The sequence below is a fragment of the Glossina fuscipes genome, unplaced genomic scaffold (genome assembly GCF_014805625.2).
Source record: "Glossina fuscipes isolate IAEA_lab_2018 unplaced genomic scaffold, Yale_Gfus_2 59139, whole genome shotgun sequence".
NCBI classification, from domain to species: domain Eukaryota; kingdom Metazoa; phylum Arthropoda; class Insecta; order Diptera; family Glossinidae; genus Glossina; species Glossina fuscipes.
Window position 1 is genome coordinate 1 of NW_024001918.1, and position 11,532 is coordinate 11,532.

The following is an 11,532-nucleotide window of genomic DNA, read 5'->3' on the forward strand; positions in this document are numbered from 1 at the left end:
AATAAAGCATGATTTTCGCGTACGTCAGGCGTCACAACACTGGCGTTTGTACCATATCTTTCTACGAATTTGTATGCATGTCCGCAACCTCGCTTCTACCTCCCGGAGTGCATGGGGAATTTTGAGCAGTGGAAAAATCAAACTCATATCGAAGCACAAAAAGCGATTACCCTAATGTCCCCACGACTGCGTCTTTTATCGACCTTCCGTTGATGTGAACATTGTTTTCGGTTTGCATTATATGCATTTTAACAAGATCAGCTTGCTCTTGTTCTATGGTTAAAATTGTGAAATATATAGAGTTAAAATTATACTATGCAGAAACAAAAAGCGTCAACTTACAAACCTGTATACCTCTTTGGTAACTTAAATTATTTAAACAATTTATATATCAGCTTGAAGGAGCTTTTGAAAATTTTCTAAAAAATTAAGAAAAGTTTCTGTACAGAACAGTTCTTTCCCCATAGCATGTATTTCATTTGACTTGATTTGAAAAATGGTGATCAGTCAAACCGTCAATTCACGTTACTGGTAAAAATAAAAAGAAAATCATCTGAATAATGAAAGAAGATGGTGTCTTCGTCAAAACAACACACCTACTTATGCGCATTGTCCGTCGAAACCAAGGCATGCAGCCAAGTGTACCATACCAATGTCAGAGCATCCCCGCTACTCGTATGACTGCGCACTACGTGAATTTTTGGTGCTTCCTACGATTATATCTACCTTCAAAAGATCAAATTTCAGACCGTTGAATCTGTGAAAGAAGAAATTGTATGCGTGTCATGAAGAAGCTGACTAAAAAGAGTCCCAGGACTACTCCGTACAATGGGTGATTGTACGTTGCAGAAAAAGTGGCGGGGTGAAGGAAATAACAGCTGACATGTCTTAAATTTTTGGGAAAGTGATTTCTTTTTTTTTTTTTTTGATCAAAATAAGAGATGATTTTCTTACAGTGCCGTTTCGCGTCATCATGAACAGTCGAATTCGACGAATTTAATCTCTCAGTGATCTCGACTTATTATTCGTCCCTTTGCATCAAAGAATGACTATTTAATGGCTTGACTATTTAATCAACTTGAACTGGTCTACTAGATCGCGGCGCATCTTCAACATCACAATGTTTGGAAAGAAAGAGAATTTTCACGATTAAATTCTGTCAACACATGTTTTCCAAACATATGTAACATTTTTTTTTTCTTTGAACAGTGTTGCTACTTTTTCGATACTATAAACGTGCAATGTGCCGAAAAGGTTGGTTCCGTCTCTACACATTTACTTGGATACCAAATGAATGTAACAAATTTTTCCATAAAGAAGCTTTGCTATATCAATTGTCAAAACATATAATGAATATAAGAAGAAGCGAAATCGCATTCCGAACAAGCTAAAGTGACATTTAAATAGAATGTCTTCTGGTATTACTTTCGTTATCTTATCGTTACGCCTCGTGTATAAATTTTGATCGATGTCAGGAATAAATGAACAGGTTTTTAAAAATTGAATAAAGAGAATAACTTTACAATTACGTCATGGAGAACATGTATACGTACTAGACTAAGGGATGTCGCTATGACATACCTGTAAACCCAATGAGATTTGATTATATTTCCCAAGCAATTCGAGAGGAGATGAAAGCAATTACAAAATTTCTAAAGAAGCTCGCGATTTAGTCCCTAAGCTTTCTCGTTTGTCTGACTTCTTGCGTTCTAAGTTGTCTGACTATTTTCTTGGAGCACATCAATATGAACTGGAAGAAAATTACAGATGGAGGTTTGCAGCAAAGTGTGGCGTAGAAGATGAATTCTAAATATTTTAAATCAATAGTTTTCGAAAACGCAAAACCAGTTGGAGAAACGACGCAGTTTTCAAATATCGCAATAAGTTTTACTTTATAAAAAATGCTGTCCCGCGCGGATATTTAATAAAGAGTTCTTCGCATCATATATTGGCTAAAAATTCAAATACAAATGTGTTTTCGTTCAAGACATCTATAAAAAAAAAAACAGATAAAGCGTAGTTAGCGCACTTCGGAGCCGATTACTGGAATTAGGCACGAGCATAGCAATTTTTACAGATATATCGCTACAGAATGCAACAAAAGAGAGGGGAAACCGTCTTCCGACAGAATAGTGCTCAACCGCTGTTAAATTGGAACGGAACTTATTTTGGCATATATGATGATTTTTCGCAAGGACTAATTGAGTTGATGTATATTAAAAACGGAACGAAGTATAGTGAACACTTGGACGTTACAATATCGCATTCATTCATGAACAGTGCAAGGAAGGCTAAGGGGACTTCTAAGAGTAGAAGGTTGTTCATGATGTTCATCTGATGGAAATGCATCAAAAAGCTAATAAAACTAGTGTTTTATAATGACAAAGCTCACACACACTCAAAAATCGCTAAGAATAGGAGAATTTTGTGGGTACCTTGTGGAGTGGTTATTTAGAATATCAAACGTATAGTAGACTGTAGCCCACAAATTTTAGCGAAATATACCGTTGTCGCGATGTCACATTTCCCCCATCAAACTATTTCTCAGTTTCTGAACTAAGAAGAAATGAGATAAAGATTATTTATGAGTAAATAAAAAGCAGGGGAACTTAAGATGACATCGCAAAAGGCGTTTCGGCAATATATCTCGAACTTAAAAATGCGGCCACAAAAATGTATGGCATCAGATGGGCTATTTCGAAGCGAATGAAACATATGTTAAAGACACACAAGAAGAATTTTTAATTTTTATCCACTTCTTGTGTTATTTTAACTACTTAGACGACATTTGATTTTATTTTAAAAGCAAATGCTCTTCATGTCACTGTAAATAGTACAACCGATGATGTGTTCACGGTTTGAATTAAAAAGGATACCGAAATTTATATTTTAATCTTTTAGAAGAAGGCAAGTTAAAAATATTATATGTAAACTCAAAATGACTTAACTTAGCTGTAAATAAAACAAACACGTCGCATCAGTAACAGAAGGTTAAGTGGACGATGTGTTTTTAAGATAGTAAATTAGCAAAATTTGTAAAATAATTATCTGCGATTTGATATATTACCTCTTGTACCTTTTTGTGTAAAATAAAAAAATTTGTAGTCATTAAAAAGAGTCGAATGTCGGGAACTGTAGATGGATTAATGCACGTATTATTGAGAAGCTACCTAGTAGTGGGGTGGTTTCTATCTTTATTGGATATAGACTGCACAGACGGTTCCCCTAAAGAAATACACGCTAAAATCCTTATGAACACAGATAGATACGACGGGCTGTTCTTGTGCCCTGGGCCACTCTCTACTCTGCCCTACCTACGGGCCCCATTGACTTCCGATTTGGGTCTACAAGATTGCAATTGCAACAAATGTTGCGACTTATTTAGTTGAAGTTCTATGAAAATGAAAAAAAGCTCGTTGAAGTTCTATGAAAATGAAAAAAAGCTGCAGTTCAGAAATCAGTAAAGGGATCTGTGTAGGGTAGGGAGACGATGCGTCGATAATTCTCTAGTGAATCCAGTGATCTATAGAAAAACCTTAAAGAGACCTCTTTCATTGACAATGAACGTATGCAGGGTTTGCAGATCATGGGTTCACTTAATACATATGTGCATGCTTGGTTGTGTGGAAAAGGGTTATACTAGTTTTTATAAATGTAAGCCCGCATTGTTGTTGTTGCTTCAAACAAATTACCGCACCAATTCTAGTTAAATTGAAATCTAACTGAATCTAGTTCGAAGATATGTTAGCATTGTGCATATGTACGACGTATGTAGCCGTAACCAACTTCCTTGCGAGTGTGAACATAAAAATTTGTTACCAATCAAAACGCAATTACATGCAAGCTTACATTTTCTCATTGTATCCACAAGCAAAAGCTATAAAGGACATAGCCATATACATATGTGTAGTGAGAGGCGTTAATATTCGGTATTCCCCTCAACAACAAATAAACGGTCGTTAAGCTTAGTCCATTGTCCAAACATTGACTGTGTACTAATTAAGATGTAATAAAAAACAAACAAAATGTTATTTCAGTAAATGAAAAAATTACATACCTCCACACATGTTATTCCATTCTTCTTGTAATCTATTTTCCAGATCTTCGAAGGAGGGGATTGACTATTTTCGTGAATGGTGATCTAATTCTTTCTACATATTTTTGATGGGATTCATGTCTGGTGACTGGAAGGGAGGATGAAGCATTTTGGGTCAGTTGTAAAAGAGCCACTTTTGAATTAAGCGGGACTTGTGCTTGGTGTTGTTGACTTGGGAGAACTTGAATGAATGCAAATTACCAAGTTTCTCTCCATTTTCTTTAAAATTTCCCTTGAATATCCTTAAATAGTCCTTCCTGGCCAGCATGCCATCTGTGGGCAGCAGTTTATCGACTTCAAACTATAACATGACCGGTGCTATGTTTTACGATAGGCCTCAAATTTTTTGGTCGTAGTTTTTCGCCTACTTTTCGCCAAGCCTTTATTCGTCCATAGAATGCAAAACTTATCGTCACCAGCAAATATAACGTAGATCCACCGGAAAATGAGCTTCGAAACGTTCTCTCTGGCAAATTCTGGTCTTAGCTTTCGATTACGTTCTTACGTTCATACCACTTTACGTTAAGAGTCCTTCTTATTGTGGATGCTGATATTTCCTTTCCGTAATCCTTGGTACACTCTGCAACAATTTCAGATGCACTTAATGAACGATTTGCTTTTATTTTGTAAAGTCGGTATATCGATAACTACATTAAGTGAAATGGTGAACCTTGGTCCGCTACAAAGTTTTCGCTAGCTATGATTATTCGCTACCAACGGACATATCACCTGACACTGAGATGAGTTCCTAGAAAAATTCTTAAGTATGGGCCAAGAATTCACTCATTGTAACAGCGGTTCTGCAGCAGTACCAAGTCAGATCTCCGGATGAAAAGTCATATGGATGCGGCATCAACGGCAAAGATAAATAGGAGAGAAACGAAAACTATATGAACTATGAAGTTGCGTTTATTGTATGTGTATGAATTAGGATGGAAATGACGAATCAATCACTTTTTCGGAGAAAAACAATACATTAGCAGCGTATGCGGTATAACAAGGAAAACGTGTGGAATTTCATGTCTAGATATGCAGATATACATATAATATATATATAAAAAAAATCTTTCCATTTTGAGCTGAAATTCAGTGCCAGACAGATATATATGGAACTAGAGTTGGCTTGGTAGAAGGTTCTAAGACATACATAGCTTGGACATTTGGCAACAATAACTAATCGTAATACCAATCTACATCGCAGCATGAAGATATCAGTTCTAACAACGAAGATTTCGGTTTCGGCAAATAAAGAGCATTCGCCGACACGAATTTTTCTGTACCAGAACAAAAGTCACACGTTTTTGCACCACGACGTTACCGGAGATGAAAAGCGAAGTTATTTTGAAAAACCAAATATCCAAAATTATAAGCCGTACTACACTAGTATAGACTAAAAGGCTGAATGACAGGAAGACTGTACTGGCAATATAGCAATTCGTAATCAGCGTGCAGTTCTAATTCGACTTGGCCAGGTCTGCCAGTCTGTAGGGTCTCTACCGAACGCAAAAATTCCCCCTCAACTTAGATTGAAATGTTGGAAGTTGTTGCACGTAGCATGCTATGGAAAATTAGCTAATCAAAGTACAAGCCCACGGTGAAGCGTAAACTGAACGAACCTCTGCTAGAAGTTTTTGGTTATTATTCATAAATTAAGAATGATAGAAGAGTGAAAGTTTCGCTCACAAAAGAGAGAGTACGTATACTCAGTCGTAACTAGAGAATGTCTTATGCAGTAATTGAAGTGTTTCAAGGAATGCATACGTCGTACCATCTTGTTGGGATCTCATGTCGATCACATCAATATCATCCGATTCATGCAGAAAGAATTCGATTATCAGAGAGCGATATCGAGCATTAGCAACAGTCAATGCTTCACCAGCCTCATTTTTGAAAGGTATGGCCAAGCTTTCATTACTTTCGGAATATTGTTCAACAATGAAAACGTGTTGCTCTTTCTTGTAAAGTTCCAGTGTTACTAATCCTTTTTCTTTTGTGAAGTGCCAAATGGCCGCAAATTTATTCGTACGTAAATTTTGGTACACTGTCTATATGTAAATAGCAACTGGAAGGGAGAATTTGATTATTATACGTAAAATCGGTTAATAATTTACTTAAAACTTATAAAACTCCTGCTACTATACACTAATTTACTAATAAGTTGCAGTACTGGTGGGATAATCAAGTACGAAAAATTTTGCTTTGACTGCTGCATTCAGAAGCGAAAGCTAACCTGCAGCTGCGTGTTTACCTCCAAATTTTATACTACTATAACGTGATAGACGAATGGTGGTGGATAGGCAAGATTCGACCATAGCCGGAATAATTTTCCTACTTGCTACACACCAGTTTGGGATTTTCGCAACTAACAAGCGACAAAGTGCTCCTGGAGAGTTATTGTGTAAATATTTGCTTTGGAATACCAAATTTCACACAAAATGACAGAAATGATGGAAAGCAATTTTGTGACCGTTGAACGATAATAACGACGGAATAAAGCTATTAGACTTATGTTCGCTTATTATTATTTGTTACATTATTATTACGTCCCATGGTAATACATTTGCTTGTAGATGTTAGCTCTTCGAGTTCTTTTTTTAGAGCATCTGCTGTAATGTCTGTAGAAGGGGGCGACATTGTTAATTGTGTTATCAGTATTATTATAAATTGTTTATCGTAAAGAAATAAATTCCGTATAGAAACTATGAACTATATGTATTAATAGGATAATAAGATTAAAGCGCTCGCTTCGAACGTAAAATAATTAAGACAATATTGGCTATTGCAATTATTCTTCTTTTGTTCGCATTTCCACGTGAGTGATAAGACGGTTATGCCGCTTTCCAGCATCTACTTTAGAGTCAATTTTATCATATCTCTTTGCCCACTTCATGGTCCGAATTAAAGATTCAAATTAAACTCAGTGTTAAGCTATGTAAACAATCCAAATGCGGTAGAAACTTGCCGATTTTGAGGCAAAATAACCACCGACCCATTTTCGCACATCCTCAGCTTTTGCGAACTATGGGTTTGAAGAATACACGAGGCGCGGCAAAATTTCTGACCTTAAGTTGAAAATTATTTCCGTGTTTAGTTTCGCGGAAGACGGACGAAAGTATGTAAATTTCATGGTTTTCACCCCTAAGAATTTTTGCCCGAATTCTCGTAAATCGATTTCTGACTGCTTGGATTACTGTATATTCATTCTAAGCTCTATTTCATTCCAGTTTAAACGCAGAAAACCGCAGTGCACTGAAAGGCACCCATCTCTTTAAACTTTGATATACACTGAACGACAGCTTGTCAACAATTGGGACATACATCATTCAAACATCAATATCTAAATTATCTATATTTGAAATTTCGGAAAAGTTAAACGCGTCAGGTGTGTTCTACGGAACGAATTCGTTCACATACCTAATATTTGCACTTTATTGCATTTCAGACCGTCTCAATGTTCAACTGAAAATTTATAGAAGCGCAAAACTAATTACTTTGAAGAGCAAAAAGCAAGAAAACTTAGGTAGAAATTGAGTGCATGTGCGAAAATACACATAATCTGCCTGCTGCGCCGAAATTCCTTTGCACAAAAGAGTGATAACCGTCGACATCTTCCTCTCCTGTACCTTCTCGTATTTTTGTTGTTTACTATCGGATTCCAATTCCTGCCAAGGCAACATGCCCCGGATAAAATACATCATAACATAGTCTAAAGATTCCCTATCATCCTTTCGTGATAGTTCAATACCAAGATGAGCATTAAAAGAGGCGTAACAAGCTGTATCTGTTAAGTTTTTGCCTGCACGATATCTGCTTTGGGGATTACAATACCTTTTGGCTAAACCAAAATCTATTAAAAATAATTGATGAGAATGACGGTTTAACATCACGATGTGTACACCATTGAGAGTGAATAAACTGCAAGCGTCCAATCATTTGCTCGACCAGCGTTAAGTTAGTTTTAACAGCAATGCGACAATTGCAGACATCAAGCAAATGTGTTAATGATGGCCCCAACAAATCCATAACAAGAATATCAAGGTTTTCTCTTCGCCATAATGACCCGTGCGTAGAATGCCCACATCACCACTTAGGATTCGATATTATCTCGCCCTATATTCAATCGTGGATGATGTGCGGAATTGCTTTCTTGATTTTAGCTCCGACTTCGTCATTATTTTGCATATGTATGCCGAAATAGACGTCTCCGCCCGAAATGCTTCCGATTTTCTAGCATAGTTGGTACTTATCATCAACTATAAGATCAAAACGACGCTTCACACAATGAAATTTATTCATATTGCTAATGGAAACATTATGTCCATAGAAATTGTATCAGTGAAAAAATTTGCAAATCGTTTGTTCATCTCATAAGTTTGGCAGTTATGTCGATATAGTTTTGTTTTTACGACCAAAGAAAATCTTCTTGAACTTTTATTTCTTAACAATTTTTATTACATGCGAATTCAGGCAGTGCCACCAACTGCACTATTCAATCGAGCTCTTTCAATTGGTTGGACAGTAAGTTTAAATTAGCTTTTTCGTGATTCTATCTAACCATGAAAGTAAAATGTTTATTAGATCCGCTATTTCGGTTAAAAGTAATGAATAAAAATACCCATCAGCTGTAATGTATACACGCACAATTACGCCGTTTTCTTATAGTCCAGCGTATATAAAATTTGAGTGGACGTTTGCAACATCCAGAAGAGACTTTTATTCTGCTCACCGATTCAGAATTATTTTCTAAATTATAACCACGTCGCTCCGTCTATCCATATGATGTTTGTCAACGTATTCTTCCGTTCAACCTAAACGCCGTATATTTTCAAGATATTTCGGCGAAATTTAGTACACTGAAGTGTTTTGGTCCAAGGACGAACGCTATTGAAAATGGTTCGGATCGAAAAACTTTCTCGAATACTTTCCTTTAAATGCATTATTTTGTAAAGTCCTCGTATTAAGCAAAGCGATATAGAATGGTGAATAGTGGTCCGATGTTTTAGTATACCCTCCACCACTTTTGGTACAAGGTATATTCTGTTAGTGCTACTCACATGATAAATCATTTCTGCCATCACTTTTCATGCCATGACTTGTGGAGAACTCTTGTTGTGTAATAACAATTGCAATTGCTAAAATTCTTGATTTCGCTGGGTCGAATAATCACTGAATGACGGCACTGCGGGGTATTGCGCTTCTGTGCACATTTTGCATTGGGTAAATCTGAATTGCTTCCAATTGAAACTATCTACGTAAAGTAAGCCTTTATAGTACAAGTTCTACCTGATAAAATTTATTTCATTATAGTATGTGAGGAGTCAAAGTCGTCCCTCGTTTCGATCTCACATGTCCTTTGTCTCGAATGGGGAAATGTTAGGTTAAGTGAGTGGTAAGCTACATGTGGAAAACGGCTGCTTTTCGATTGGCATAAGGTATGTTGGCAACAGACAACTTTGTAGGAAGTACGAATCAAGCGACTTTCACTGTCACTCGAGTCAAAGGATCGACAGCTTCGTTGTTCTTGTTCTCTTCTATATCGGCCAGACAACAGATCACAACATCTACATTTGAGTACGGGTGTCAATTTCTAGTTAGGTGAGTGCAAATAATTCTCGAGGTTTACTTTATAATAGGAAATAGTTAAACAACCAGTAAATCTTTTCTCATCAAATTGAATAATGAGGAACTTTGTCGCCGAAATAGTAAAAAAAGGAACGATACGACCAACAGGAGTTTTCAAAAGTAACTCGACATACTTGTACCAGATTTGGGCTACGTATGGCAAATTGTAAGGCTTCTTGTGTGTGTTTCAGTGACGAAGAAAGGTCTATTTTTTATTACTATATGAAAAAAACAGAAGAGAAAAAAAGAAGATTTTTGAGAACAAAGTTAATTTTGCTAAATTTGGGTAATGGTCTTTCATATACGGACTCTATAAGAAAGAAATTAAGTGATTAAAGGTGTTCGATAAGCGGCCTTGCCCTACTTTTTACAGGATTTGCTTCAATAGCTATCTTTTCAAAACATTATTTTTGATATTATCACCTGCGATGAAAGAACTGTGGGCGGCTTAAATCTGAAGCGAAAACAATCAAGAAAAGTATGTTGGAAATCCGACTTTATTTGAATTATTTATCTAAACAAAAATAAATTCGTATACAAATGCCTAAAATTATTACATCGAGTTATAAAAAGTGCTGGAAGATACTCGCAACAGTTTCAGATTAAGTTTGAATTACAAAGCTCGACAATCTCAATGGCCACTATAGAGATCTCCTTATTCGCGCTTCTTTGCATTTCCTCGAGTTTTTTGAATCCATCACAATATCTAACAACATATTTCATATCGATGGCATATTTTTCCAACAAGACGAGCACATCATAAATAATTTGCAAGACCCATAACTCTTCGGTGGCTAGATGATCACAGAGGAGAATCAAAACATGAGCAATTCTTTTCGTTGAACATGGTACAAAAGGAAGAGCTGCTGAAAGTAGTTCAAAAATGGTGTCAGCGGCTACCCTTTTCACGTGAGCTTCGCTCCGGCATAAACCATCAATTAAAGCAGGGAGAAAATCAGCATTTATTACTTCCAATTTTTGCGATCGATTACCCTCTTGAATAATGTAACAGAGAAGAATGAAGGTGCGGATAAGCACATCTGGATCGCTTCGCGGTTGAAACAACACAAGCCGGATATTAGGTAATATGTTATTTTTAAGAAGCAAACCAATACGGGAAGATGAACCGAGCGATAATTGCTGTAACACCTCAAGAGCTGCTCTCTGTATTTCAGGTCTAGGATTGCACATCAGGGTCGCCAACGGTAGCGTGGCCCCGTATGCAGCGACCAAATCGCGTTCGCGAGGACTATTTTTGATAATAGCGGCCAAAGCCCAAGCTGCCATTTCGCATGTTTTTAAATCATCACAATATAATATACGCACAAGGCATGGTAAGGCGCCAGACTGAGCGACCAATACTCTATGCTGCTCTGATAAGGCTGAGATTGCAAAAAGGGCACTTGAAAGTTGCAGTCGTAACTGCGAACACTTAGTGTCTCTTAAGCACCGCACCATCTTCGATAACGTCAGGCTCTCGCTTAACTCATCAATGCTAGGGTGACACGAGCTGCAAAAGGAGCAAGCGGCACCGTCGTGTTGTTGCTTCTCGGTTTGAGAAAATACTTTTGCTATTTGTTGCAAGTAATTCACTCTGAGGGTTTTTTTTCTTTGAGTACTATTTTTTATTCCCATTTTCTTCTGAGGCTGTGTTTCAAAATATTTCAAATTACAAACGTTGTGGAAAAGCGCGAGTTAAACACTTTCAGTTTTTCTGAGTGAATGTGTCATTCTGAAGGAAAGTGATTCGATTATATACCAATTGTTAGCTATCAACAGGTAAGCAATTTCAATTAAGGATAATATCGGGCAAT

The 11,532-nt window shown here is 36.8% G+C and overlaps 1 protein-coding gene and 1 pseudogene across 1 annotated transcript; both read right to left on the minus strand.

The window, feature by feature from the left end:
- Positions 1-7,563: 7,563 nt before the first annotated feature.
- On the minus strand, positions 7,564-8,392 carry LOC119643212 (annotated as a pseudogene).
- A 1,923-nt stretch (positions 8,393-10,315) lies between these two features.
- LOC119643213 (importin subunit alpha-4-like) lies at positions 10,316-11,353 on the minus strand. The gene has a single exon (XM_038042557.1). The coding sequence runs from the start codon at positions 11,351-11,353 to the stop codon at positions 10,316-10,318; it is 1,038 nt and encodes a 345-aa protein (XP_037898485.1).
- Positions 11,354-11,532: the final 179 nt, after the last annotated feature.

What these genes read in the sequence shown, in the direction of transcription:
- LOC119643213 (XM_038042557.1), bottom strand. Translation starts at nt 11,353, where the DNA reads ATGGGAATAAAAAATAGTACTCAAAGAAAAAAAACCCTCAGAGTGAAT.